We start from the raw sequence: 14,012 nt of genomic DNA, 5'->3' as shown, positions 1-14,012 counted from the left end.
AGGAATATACTCTACCACTGTGCATTAATGTGCAGCTACGTTACTTTAACCAGAATTGTTAAAAATAAATACATAAAATCCAAGAACTGAGAAAAACAGATTCATGTATCTTTAGTGACGTATTTGCGATGCATGACTGCAAAAAACAAGCTTCTTATCTAATAATACACTTGTGCAAGGGGAAAGAGGAAAAAATCTATCTGAACTTGGAAACCTACTGCCGCAGCTAAACACCATGCCGGTAAACCATATATGCACTCTAGTAGCAGGAAAATAATCTTCTTTGTGCTAGCTATATGTTTGTGGTTTTGTATGGTTTCTTAATTGCACTGTAAATTGGTATCTATGTATTTCGGCCTTTGAAAAGCTAACGAACAGCTCTGTTCTTTGTTCAGTGCCTTCAGGTCTGAACACAACGTAAAGCTTGAGAAAGAGTGGAAACCTCTGAAATCATAGTGTTATGCAGAAGTTAGGAGGAGAAAACTTTTTAAAAAAAAAAAAAATCCCCCTCAAAATGTAGTGCCAGTAGTTAGGTGATCTGTTGCCTGCTGCTGAACTTGTTCTGTGTTGCTTTTTTTTTTTTCCTATTTCACTGCAGATTTAGCATAGATTATCTGGAAACAGTGGGAGTTGTAAAACACCCTTCTGTTCCATATCGACATGGCTGTATGAACGCTCATTTAGCACTAGGAATCTGTGGGAGATCGTATAGGTGTATGCTGTGTTGTTTCCATGCAGTTTCATGGTATGTTCTGGTAAAACCAATCTCTTATCTGACCCTTCTGGCTTACTGCGCAACTGATCTTAGCCTAGAAAGTCGTGGATCCAAGTCAAGTTGCTGACCTTTTCCTCCTGCTTATTTATAAACCTTCATGTTTCTACTGTAGTCCAGTGTAGGTGGGGTAAGACTGAGGAAGAGGGTATTTCAGCACTGGCTCATCGCACTGAGAAGGTGGCAGTGTGCCTTTCTCAGATTGCACAGAGATCGTTTAGGCTGTAGGCGGAGGCTGTGCAGGCAGCTGGTGTGGATTTTGGTGGCTATGGAGACTGGACTGAAGAGCAACTTTGGAGCAAGGGCGCAAGTGGTGAAACTGCAGACTTACAGTGAAAACCTGTGGATCTCTTAAAAGAAAGAGCTCTTAGGAACGTTCTGGTGCAGCTTGTCGCTACCAACACGTTCACCTAGAGGGGCTGTGCTAGACTTACTGCTGCTTAAAAGCTGGCTGCCTTTTTTAACTATAGGACGGTGGCTTATTTTGGCCTTGACACATCAGTTGCTGGTGCTGACAAAGATGGAAGTTTACAAGGGATTTACCGCTAGGCCTGAGTCATGGGAAACTTACTGTTCTTCCTGTTTTGGCTGTGGAGATTCCATCCTAATGATGAATATCAGTAGGGTATTTTGATAAATTTTTATTTAATAATTCAAATGAGGTATGTGGATACTATTTTTTTCTTCCTTTTCTGTTTCCATGGTGAGGGACAGGTGTGTGAAAACTGAGCTTCGCCACTATGGGCCATGGGACCTTAGAGGCGTAAGAGCACATGGAAAAAGAATGGAATATTATAAAGCGACTATTTCAAAGTGATGGCAGAATATTTTACTGAGGATAACAGAAAATGGCTCTTAGTAGAAATTGGGGGTTGTGTCTTTGCTGAACCCTGCAGTTGGTATAGATGAATAAATACTGTGTTTCTGAAAACTGAGTCTGGATCCAGAACAGCAAGGGAAGTAAGGGTGGTCTGCGTACCCATGTCTCTACTCTGCAGTAGGAATAACTACAGTGTTTAACTCCCTGCATCCTGGTGGGGGAAATATTGCAGTTTTCTCTTTGGAATACAGTCTTGTCTTCTGCTTGAACTGCTGCATGAACTGTTTGGACTGCTATGTTCGTCTGATCAAAAGGATGACCCAAGAATTTGTTAAAGCCAAAACTGTTACTTGTATGGGGCAGTTGATGGCCTGGAGATCTCTACTGCTATTTGGCATGCTTTTAACGTCATTTCAGTGTGTCTTGCTGAAAGTGCTCTTGGACGTCAAACCCTTGGGCAGATACACTGTAATATGCCAACTTGCTTGTGCTTAAAGCATGACTAAATTTAAATCGGAAGTTTTTCCTGCATGAACTGTAGAAGGAGTTAAATAGATTGACTTCATTTCGGGGAAGTCAGTGCCTATGTAGAATATAGAGGTATTTTTCTAAAAATTCTCTCTTTTAATGATGTGATGTGCAGCTCTTTGCAAGCGAGTTCATTTTTCCCTGTCTGCCACACTAAGTCACAGGGAAGTGCTCCCCAGACCTTCTTTAATAGCGGGAGAGTTTCATGTTCTTTCTTGACAGTAAAAGAGATGTGATAAAGGTTTGAGGTCTGGTGCTAGAACATATTGGACAGAGAATCTAAAATTAATGACAGCTAAATAATGAAATTGAGGGTGTGCAGTCTCAAAGCACTTCTTAGCATTGTACTTCAACTGTCAAATCTTGGCTTTTTAGCTGTTTTAGCTCGGGTAAGAGTTTGAATGTCAAATGAGCAAACTACACAGGGGATTCACAGAGTAGGTAAAGAGGTCTGTTCCTTTCAGGAAATCCTGTGTTTATATTCAGGATTGTACTTGTAGGCCTTGCTTTCCATTTTGCTTGTTGATCTAGAGGTCTGAATCTTCCACAACTCCCTTGACAGAAGCTTGCTGCTTCGTGCGCAAGCAAAAAATGTGAAAGTCTTTAAAACAGCCAGACAATTACTTTGGCTGTAGTGGTACTTTCTTATTATGTCAGAGTTTATAATCTTAAAATATAATTCTGGGTACTGAAAGTCCAGAAGATGTTCTAGTCTTAAATCTGAGTAAATATTATCGTTACTTTAAATAAACCGAGTATTGGGAATAACTTTACTTGTGATAGAGTATGTGCATGAGGTGAGGAAAATGAGTCCTAGTTGTGATCCTATCAGCCTCAGAACCTTTGCTCTGCCAAATCTAGATTATGAAAAAAACATTTTTAAGGAAGACATTTCTAAGCATCATAATATGCTTGTATTGAGAGATACTGTCTTTTAAACTGGGGAGGGAACATTAGTGATATTTTTATATTTTTTCAGTTGAATGGAGAAGTGCTTCAAATGCTGTGTTTTCCAACCTTGTAAACCTACTTAATTGTTCTGTGTACTTTCACCTTTACCATGTGGCTGTAATATTTTACCAAATTTGTCCAGTTCCTCTTCTTGGCTGAGCAAGGGTTGCTTTTGATACTGTAGTGAAAAGTTATACTTTCAGAGAAAGTTTTCAGAGAAATGTCAGTCTACCAATGAAGTTGTAGAGTACATACAGGAAAAAAAAATTAAAAGTCTTTGACATGTAGGAATGAGGTTTGTCAAAGAACTGCTTTCCCCTCACTGAAAGTTGGCTTGGTTGCTTGCCTGAGGCTGTTGGTATATTCAGAATGCTTTCTGACTGGGTGCTAAGATAGGAATAAGTCATAAGGCATGCTGATAAGTGGGAAACTGAATTGACTGACTGGTAAGCAGGTTGGCTTGCCTAGTCCACTTCCAGTAGTTTTAGGTCTCCATCAACAAAGATTTGCAATAGAACAGGAGCTGGCAGGGAGCAGTTTGGTTGGGTGCTCTCTTACTGCCTGTGCCATGAATCTGGTGAATAAGTGAAGTTCAATGTCCACTACTGTCTGTTGTACATTTTGGAGAATATGTATGTACATACAAGAATTTATCCGAGGACAACTTCTTGAAGTACCATATTTAAGGGTTATTGCAATTATTTTCCAAAATCAGTTTCCAAATTGTTTGGAACCATTTGATCTGTCTGTATTGAGTGACTTTAGATTTTTATTTTTTGCGTTCCTTCAGAGAAAGCCACAATGCTGGATCTCCACTTCATTGCGTAATTAAGTAAGATAGTTTAGTCTGCAGATGAAGCAAAACCATAACATGTATTATATTTAATTTGCATTTTTATGCCTTAGCTTGTGCTCTTCTGTAGTCTTCCCTTGTAAGGAGACTTTCTTATTGTTGTTCTTTTTTGTTTGAAGACTATCATAGCATTGCTTTTGCTATGTTCATGTTAATGCCCCTGGAATTTTCTAAAAAATCTGTTCCAAAATCTTTGTTAGTGTGACTTTGACTTTAATGGCACTAAGCCATGGATAATTGGCTCAGTTTCCTAAAATTCCACAGCCTGTTGTTAAGATAAACATTTCTAGGTTCCCAAGAACACAGACACATGTATATGGTAATATACTGGATATACAGAGCAACCTTTAAACAGCAAATTCTTATTTTCCTATTTCATTTTTGATGTTTACACACAAATTTCATAAGATGGAAAAATGACTTGACAGAATAACTGTGCCAGCTACTAAACTACACTGTAGCTTTTTGAGAAGGGCGGTGAGATTTCTCTTTTGTTGTAGCCCTTAACTTCTGTGGAAGCAGAGGGGAAGCCGTCAGCCGTTGGAGTGGTACATGTCGAGATGCACCCTTGTTAGTCAGCAGCTCATGTCTCGGTTGCTGGGAAGCCCATGTGACCAAGGCTTTGGTATAAGTCCCAGGATTGCTGGTTGTTAAGGAATTTGTAGTCTTGTGTTGCTCCTCAGCACTGGTACCTAAATTGACTTATAAGACCTGGGTATCCACAGGTGCTGGAGGTCTGCCTTTCTCTTTGCTGAAAAGGGCTGTGATGTTTGTGTCCCGTCTCCTGTCTGTCCCCCCCTCCCCTGGCCCAAAGCTTTAGATAGGGGCTATAATTATAGAGCTTCTGACAGAGCTGGGTTCAGTTCACTCATGTCCTCTCAAACATAATAGTGTATGGCTGAAAGCATTGCTTCCATACATAACTACTTAAAGATGACAAAAGAAAATGGATATGAGGCCCAGTGATATTAACAGTCAGTTAAGAAATTGTGGGATAGGTTCTGAGGAACCCTATACACGTTTAGGGTTGTAAGACAACTTTGAAGAGCAAAGGAGGTTCTCAGTGGATCGTGTCAGTTGCTGGAGCACGTGGGGAGGCTTTGCTGCCAGGGGGTGAGGGCCAACGATGCTAGTGAGCCAAAGCAGATCATCTTAGCATCTTAGCCAGAGCAGGAATTGGTGGTCTGACTGTCCTTGGAGGTAAGTTTCCTAATAGTCATCTTTGAAATTGCTTCTAGCAGCAATAAGAAACTTTAAGTTCTTACTTTCTGCAAAAAATGGGGTGTTCTTACTCAAAAGATTGGGGTTTTGTTGGTGTTTGGGTTTTTTTACCATCTCTTTATTTGATTATTCAACTTGGTCCAAAGCAATAAACTCAGTCTGAAAGTGAGTGGATCCAGGACACAGCAAGTGTTAGTGTGTGAGATTTTTCTGGTTTTGTGGGTGGTTTTTTTTTTTGGTTTAGGGCAGTTTACAAGAAATTTTGTTCCTTTCTTCTATCAGTTGATTCCTCTCACCACTGCTCTTACTGTCTCTGTGCAATAAGAAATAGTAAAGAAAAGCAGCAGTCTTAGTTCTGTTATATGATATTTTGTGCAAATGTTTTGAGAAGGACAGCTATTAAAATTTGAAATAATGACACTTCTCCAATCCCATAAAAGAATATTTTTTTTTTTAAATTTAAATTATTCCAACTCTATATAGGCTTTTGAATTCATTGTGGAGGGTGAGAAATAAAATCCTCCTGTAATAGGAGAAAAACAATAGTAATACAAACCAAGATTAAAATCCCCCCCCCCTGGTTTTAAATCGCGATAAATATCTAGTTTGAGTTAGTCTGTTCTTTGTTTAGGGTTCCTTGACTAAAACTCTTGGCCCTAATTTGTTGGCAGTTAGGTTAATTGTATCTTTGTTTAAACAGTAGTAGTGGGGGGGGACGACCCACCATTCTAGCATGGTCTTTCAGCTGTTTTCACTGCTTTCCCTTGCTCTTTAGTGTTGTCCGAGGCAGAAGGTATGGCTTGGCTGGTGGATCAGGACTTTGGCTTGAAATGGTAACATATTTTAATTTGAATATCTTTGCCTACTGCATGCTGTCTTAGGCCCAAGCATTGTTCAATAGGGTGGTTGTTGGAGGTTTTTTTGTTTTGTTTTTCCTCTTTACTAGTAGATAGTTAACGTGCATCTAGTGCATTTGTGCCTGTCCTCTGTTCTGCTTCTGGTCAGGTGCTCTTGCTGGTTCTTCCTGTGGGTGGGAAATGAGCTCAGGACTTGAGCAGACACAGTGGTGTTACCTTCTGTGCTGCATTTCAGAGAAATTGTGGTCATCCCACAGTTTTTCCCAACTAGTGGAAGAGCAGTACCAAATACTTACCTGTCTTCTGAAAGTCTTCTCATGTACTGAAGCTGATGTTCACGTAGTTTAGCTTGCGTATTGGCTGTGTACAAGGCATGAGTTCATAATGCTAAATACAACAGCACCCTCATCCCAAATGATTTGGTGGTTTGGGTTTTTTTTTGTTTTAAGTCATTAGATCCTTTCCTGCTCTTTGGCAAGTATTGAACCATGCCCCTTGGCCCCCTCTTGTATTGATCTACCGCAGTGAGCACCTTGCATGTGCACAGGTGAGAATAGAAGGTACATGTTTGAGGTGCTCATAGTTTGCATTGCCGTACCTCTGAGCTTTGCTTTGTTACCTGATGAATTCCTTCTTTGACTGCGCGTGCAGTTCTCATACACTCTGTACTAGTGGTGGTGGTGGAACAGCTTTTTCCGTTCCAAGACAGGTACACAGCGTATCTAGCTAAGATCTCCCAGCCAGTGGCACGATGCATTGCAGGAAGGGGAATGCACTAATTTTGAACTGTTTTCAGTTTTATTTGTTCACAGATGGGGAGGGCAAGTTTGGTGGCCTACATTAAATAAAAGGAGGGGAGCTGTAAAAAGCTCCCAGTGTAATGTGAGCCTTACACGAGGAAGAACTATTTATAGAACCCTGCAATACTTGCCTCAAGGAACTTCAGAGCAGAGAGGGGCAGTGTTACATAAAGCTGGGTGAGAGCACACTTGTGCGCTCACAGCTGCGAAGGTCAAAGCCAGGGCTTCTCTTACAGTATGCTTCCACTCTCCCTTGGCCTGAGGGGAGAAGAGACTGATGAGCTCCTTTTGAAGGCCAAATCCTAGTGGTGAGAAACTTTGGTTTGTGGAGAACAGTGGGGTGTTTTTCTTTCTTTTTTCTTTTCTTTATGGGGCTTTTTATTTGTGATGTTTTGACTTGCATTAATTTTTGAGAAAACATGACTCATTCTTGATTGATGACTTAATGGTCAAACAAGGTCACAGCAGCAGCTTTGGGGTGCTGGAAAATCAGGTTTTGTGCTTTACATGTTTATACTATGATTTAAGCATCTTTTTGGTTATTGCTGCTGCTATTCTGGCTCTTGTTCTCTAGTGGTGACTTTTGTAGTTTAAATGACATTGCCATGCTGCTGGCAGTTAGCCAGGTATTGTTCTGGTTTTGGATGCCTTCATCTGCTTAATACTTGTTGGTTATGAAGCTTTATAAAAAGTGATTCTAGAAACCCTTCAAATCTTTAGCTTGATAACATTCTTTAATGGTTTCATAGGCAGAAGAGCCCCCTTTGGGTTATGTTACATCCTTCATAGCATGTGACATAACCACTGGGTGTTGATACTTCTCTGAAAAGATTGCATTTGGCTAGGCCAAAGAGTTCCTAATCCCACTACGAGGTGGGGGGAAAGCATGGAATATAGCTTGAATGTCATATAAGGCTTGAGTAAAAAGATCTGTGTGGTGTTGGGGTAGCAGACGGCTTTGGTGTGACTGCCTGGGTCACTGAAAATGAGACAGTGTTTCCTCCAGGGTAATCCAGGAAAGATGCTTGATTAAAAGGTTCTTAAATGGCTTTAAAACTTTGGATAAGGATGTAGTCTAGAGTTGTCCAAGATGCTTGTCCCTTTAATTTGCTGTAAAAATAATGGAGCTCTTCTAATATGAGAAATGCAGTACTTGTTTTTATGTGAAGTGTTTCAAGGTAAATAAACTGCTTGTCACATTCTGTCTTACTGAGGGTAGGCCAGCATGTTAACCTATTTCACAGATTAGACAGACATATAAACTGACTTTAATTTGCTCCAGTGTCTACATGGGGCATTTTTGCATCTGAAAAAAGTTTTGTCATGTAAATAAAAAACTTGAGGATTCTTTTTAAAGACCTTTGTAAAACTTAGACTTAGTAAAACAGAGGTGTTTAGTGGATTTACAAAGTGATGTACAAAACAGGGAAGTACATTTCTGGTGGGACTCCTGCAAGTACCTTAAAGGGAGGAATTTGCACACCCTGAAACCCTTTGAAGTGTTTAACCATTGGTTAGTAGTTAGTCATTGAGAATTAGTAAATTAGTAAACAAGAATACAAGATTAGAGCTCTGTAGTTCCAGGCAGATGCTAAGAGTGGAAAGGTCTCTTAATCCCTTGGTACTCTGAGGTTCTGGCTAAATTACAAATACTTTGGTCAGTGGGGATGGATGGGTAGATCAAAGCTGTTGGTACTGAAGCTTCTTAAATGTTCATTACTGATTTGGGTGGGTTCCTTTAGATTAGATTTAGCTTGGCACCTTGGGCTGAACGTCCCACTTACCTGTGCAGTGTGAAGCTTTCTGAAGGAAAAATGTCATAGGTACGTGCCAGATGACCTTGCAGTGATGTAGCCCACAGAGCTGTTTTGAAGTCTCACATCCCTATTTGGTAACAGGTTGCATTTGAAGTGCATCTTGGAGCAGTTTTCAGGTTCTCTTACTCAAAAGAGAATTGATTGTTCATGTGCTCCAAAGTTGTTCTGAAAACCCACCTAGCTCACAGTAAACGGCTTTGCTCCAAAATGGTGCTGCTGCTCTAAACCAAATAGTTAAGTATGCGAGCATGCACAGGAAAAGGATGACCTAGAAGAAAGGGAAAGATTTTAGTTGGAAGCACTAGAAAGATACTTTCCCCCTCTTTTAAGGAAATATTTCTTTAAATTCTCAGATGTGGTCAAGCTGACATTTTGGACTAATGGATAAAAGTATTATTTGAAGCACAAAACCTGAGCTAGATAGGTAACTAAAAATTGTTCAAATATTGATAATCACCATAGGGTGCGGCCTGTGTTTTTTGGGTAGCATGTTACTTGTAGGAGTTCCAGACCTTTTGTGAGTACAGTAAATTGTTGCTGCAATCTAAGATGGTGATGAGAATAATGTTACAAGGCCTGTAACACTGGCATATGGCTGAATAGCTCCATGGGTTTTACTGCTTTTCAGGGAGGAAGAAGGATTACTTTAACTCATTTGTGTCTTTAGATAAAGAGTCAAATTGTGTTTAATCCTGAATGCAGAAAAACTTCATCTCAAATGGCTGTGAAACAGCAAGTGGGTTATTTTATTTGCATTTGTCTGAAATGTTATGTATGAAACACACCCTCCTCCCCCCAAAACACACTGCAAACAAACAATTAACTTTTTTTTTTAATGACCAGAACCCAGAAATGGCTAATACAGAGATTTTTTTTTTTCCCCTTTACCTCAAAGCCCTCAAATCTTGGCTGTTGTCTGATGTAAATGTGTCTGTTAGCTTTGAACTGCTTTGCCTAGGTACTCACAGCTGGATAACTTTTTAAAAAGTGGAGTGCAGTGCTGGCTAACCACAAATCAATTATGACTTGGCTTTTGTAATCTGGGCCGCCACAGGTACACTGCAATCAGTACCTGATGTATTTCTTGATCGAGTCTTAGTTACGCTGCAGTCATAGTCCAAACTACTGTGTAGATGTACTATTAAATGGCAATGGTGTTTGGTGGGTACAGAATTTAAACTCTTCATCTAGTAATCATGCAAACACTGTATTTTAAGCATTTATTGGGTTAGACCAAAACCTGGGTTATTGTACAGAGGTGGTGTGTAGGAGCAAGTCTTTGTGCTTGTCTTTGCTCTTACAAAGTGCAAGTTTTGAATGAGTGCCTTTTAACAAACAGCTTGAAACAAGGTTTTATTTCGGAATAAAATAACCTGGTTAAAAACATTTAGATGATAAACTTAATTCAGTTGTGCTCTTTTACATTGGAATTTTTCAACTTAATTCTTCAAATTAAATATTTCTTTAGACCCAGGTCTGTCTATTGGCCCCAAACTGTCATTGTATTTAGACTGGTAGAAATGGTGCAATACAGGCTCTGAGGCAAAAGCTGAATGATGTCATATTAGGTAGAAAAGTTATTTAAATCCTGTGTGCAGCCTACTGTTAACATTACAGAGTAGAAGGAATGACGTGTGGTATTTTTATCAAGAAAAGTAATAATTTGACTTGTGTACTTGTTTGGATGTCGGAATAAATATGAAACTGCAACAATGATTTGTATCATCTTTGCTTATGAATACTGTATATGCAGGCGAGACTAAAGAATAATATTAATGTTTCATATTTCATGGGTATAGTAGCTACAGTGTCTGTTTCTCTTCATGGCTGTTTTGGCGATCGGGTAAATACTGCTCAACTGTAGTTTAGTTTCCTGCAACAGGAACATCTAGATGAAAGTTTAAAGGCAAAGAGTGTGCCCCTGGACTAGGTGGTAATATTTGCCTTGCAAGAAAAGCCATGCAAACAGTGCCTCTATGGGTTTGATAGATAGTCTGAACAACATTTGTCCACTATGTGTACGGAAATCGAGGACATTTAATAAGTCTGAAAGGGAGCAGACATACACACTTATGCCTGCTTTCTTCCCTTTGTGATACAAGTTTTTAATATCAAGGCAAATTCTCTTAATCCAGAACTTGACTTTCTCATGTAGATCTCACATGGGTTTCTGCAGCAGACAAGGCAGACTGAGTCGTGGGAGTATTTCAGGGGGTGGTTTTTGTTGTTTGTTTTTTCAAGCTTTATTTGTTTATAGTTTCCATAACTGCCAACAGCGAAACAGCTGGTGTGAAGGAAGAGCATGGATGGCTTTTTGTTTCTGAATGTGTGTGTCTCTACACTTGTTCTTAGCAGTGACAAGGCAGCAGCTGTTGGAGTGCAGCTTACGGTGAGGGGAGAACTGGTTCCATGGTACCTTACTGGGGTGAACGTTAAACTGGGTGAAGGAGGAGAGGTGAAACTCATTCAACACAAACTTCTAACGCAACTTGTAACATTACATTCTGGCCAAAAGTATTTTTTTGGTGAGGAGTACGTGGGAGATAGTGGTGAATGAGTAAAGGTGATCGGGTATGTCAGATGTTGAATGTCAGTGTGTCCAGAAAAGTTACCAGATCTCAGATTCTCAGAACTCACTTGAACACTTTCACACAGAAACCACGCTTTAGTTATCAGTGTTACTTCATTCGGTAGTGTTGTCATGTCGCTGGCTTCCTGTAGTTGCTAAGGCAGGGTGTGGGGAGGAGGGCAAGAAGAGCTGAAGAGTGTTTTTAATGTTTTCAGTTACTCCCAGACATGCCCTTGTTCATAACAGACTTATCTAACAGTTTCTCAAAACAAATGTGATTCACAGATGTATGGTAGCAACTAGGACAAAATGGAGCCCTTGTAAGCAGTCAGTCTGTGCATTTCCGGTATATGTTCTTGTTTATAGCTTAAGCTATTTCTGTCTTCAATGCAGAGGGGACAATGAAGATTTGCATTTTGATTCCAACTTCATTTGAGCAGCTAATTTCTAATATCAGTAATCTCCCTCTTCTTATTCCTAGAGTCACTTGAAGGGGAACCATTTAAAAAATAATCAGTACAAGTGACCCCATTGTTCTTTTCAGTATGTACTGTGATAGCGCAGGAGTAGTGGATGTTCTGCAGGGGAACCATAAGATTTTCTGTTAAAGCACTCAAACTTTTTGTGTTTCTGTAGCTGCTGCAGTAGAGTACCATTTGTATGGTACAATAAATCTATCATTTGATTTAATCTGTTCCTGTAGCTATTATGATCATTACAAAATACAGATTTTGAGCCTCTGAGTGTGAGAACTATTTGCAGGTTAAGTGATACCATGCAGAAATACAAATGTATATAATTGAGGAAAACTTAAATGTAATTTTGTATATGAGGGTGGTTTTTTCCCAGAGTTAATATTGTCCATCTGTTTTCCAGTTGTGGTGTTCCGATTTCAGTGTAAACAAGACCTGGGTTGAGACCTTCTGAGAGAGGGAGAGAATTTTGCTTTTTTGTTCTTATGCCTGTGCTGAAAGGGAAAAATAGGTTGAGGAAAAGATGGTGCAGGTACAGTGTTGCAACTTTGCTGCAAGATTTCTCTGAAGCTTACTCCCAGAAGATCTAGAACAGATAATCTGTGTCTTGACAGTTTAGAGACAGATGCTTGAGTCTTGCAATGGGTTTCTAGAAATTCTGTCATGCTTTGGTGAAGCAGTAATGTTATTTATTGGAAATGCCAGAAAATAAGATGCCAAAATCCTACATTTAACAGAGAAATAAGATTATCGGGATGTGTTCATAGAGATTAAAGAGAACATTTTTCATAGGATTCTCCAGAGAACTGTTGTATTTCTGGCTGTCAGTGAGGCACTGAGCATTGCATGTCCTGTTGCTGCACGTGCATATTGAGTTGCATCCACATCTTCTGCTTGCAGACCAGTGCATTTGTGTCGTCTTGCTGGCTGTCTTTCTGCTTTTACCATGTAGTCTGGGCATTCTTGTGTGGCCTGTTCCTCAGCTAATGCCTTGTAACTACTACCTATATAAAGTCTTCATTTCCTGCCCTTCAAGTCCTTTTCCAAGTCTGGTTTTCTGTAATCCCATGATTGCATTTTCCTTTCCTAGCAGTAATGACCATTTGCATCTTTCCGTACACTGCTGAGAACCAAAAGCAGTACCATACCATTAATTATTGCAGTGCCTTTAGCCCCTTATCCAAAAGGTTTGGTGAAGTTTTTGGGTAGAGCTACTCATCATCTTTCCTTCTCTGTCCAGTTTAATCTTGCAGTGGTCATCGGTGCCTGTCTTTGAGGGGCTTTGTTCCCTGTTTGAGGCTGAAGCACTGGGGAACAGCAATAAGTGGACATCCCTTTAACCCAGTGCACCTTGAGTTCTGTTTCCTGGCTACTCTGTAATGGGAGTAAAGATGCCAGCTGTGAAGGGCCGGGCTGTGCAGGGTGGCCCAGTGGAGAGAATAAGTCTAACAGGGTTATAGTATAAGCTTCTAATAATTTCTGTATTGTTTACTATCAGTCAATTTCAAATGATGATGATGTCGAAGTACCAGTAAATCAACCAGTGATGTGCAATCTGTCTGCACGGCGTGGCTCATGCAGCATGCTGGCTTACATAGAGCTTTTGCTTGACTGATGTGAGAGAAAGTTAGTTGGTGAATGAGCCAAGGTGGATGGACTGTGCTTACTCTAAGCCGGGTTAGGGAAAAATCTGAATGTTTAGTCAGCCGTTGGTAAATAATGTTGCACAAAGAATAGCGCTTTCTTACTTGCCATGACTCTGCAAGGTGCAAAGACAGGCAGCTGCTCTGTGAAGACTGTTTTGGTTTTAGTATTTCTCAATTTGTCAGGTTAATTTTCTTAAACTTTAGTTTATTCTGATTTATGCTGTTTGGAATGGCTTGAATTAAACATTTGTTTCTTTTGTGTTCTGCAGACTTCTTGGAGCCAACTCTAGCAAAGAGGAGTTCTGTTTCTGCCAGCCAGACCCAGTCTCCAGTGCTGGTCCCCCTGATGGCAGTTTGTACAACCCTGTGAAACCTGCCAAGCTGGACGCCGCAGCTTTGCACGACTGCACTTTGGCCGCCACTGTGCCTCCTTCGGAGCTGTCGAATCATGCAGTCCTAGCCTGTGACACAGGCATTCACGAAGAGCACTATGTAAGTGAAGCAGTGGAAGATGATGTGCCAGACTGCAGAGAGTACAGAGATGCCTGCACCATTACTGGTAAGCAGTCAAATCTTTTATCTTGGGAAGGGTGTGGAGATGTGTAGTTAAGCTTCTGTTCTTAAGCTGTTGGTGAAATATCTGATTCATGGACAGTGCTGCTGCTGTTTTGCGTGGTTTTTTTCTTGTTTAAGAAGTGATTTCAT

At 40.2% G+C, this 14,012-nt stretch overlaps 1 protein-coding gene across 5 annotated transcripts in view; it reads left to right on the top strand.

Annotated features, from left to right (window-relative positions):
- TRAK1 (trafficking kinesin protein 1) overlaps positions 1 to 14,012 on the top strand; it is a 130,333-nt gene that overhangs the window by 34,478 nt on the left and 81,843 nt on the right. For all 5 annotated transcript variants that reach the window (XM_054815652.1, XM_054815653.1, XM_054815651.1 and 2 more), the window contains one exon: positions 13,577 to 13,866. In XM_054815652.1, the coding sequence (XP_054671627.1) occupies positions 13,577 to 13,866 (290 nt within the window). The remainder of the gene's footprint in view (positions 1 to 13,576; positions 13,867 to 14,012) is intronic.

This window comes from Grus americana, chromosome 2, assembly GCF_028858705.1.
Source record: "Grus americana isolate bGruAme1 chromosome 2, bGruAme1.mat, whole genome shotgun sequence".
NCBI lineage: Eukaryota > Metazoa > Chordata > Aves > Gruiformes > Gruidae > Grus > Grus americana.
This window is presented reverse-complemented; position numbering and strand designations above follow the sequence as displayed.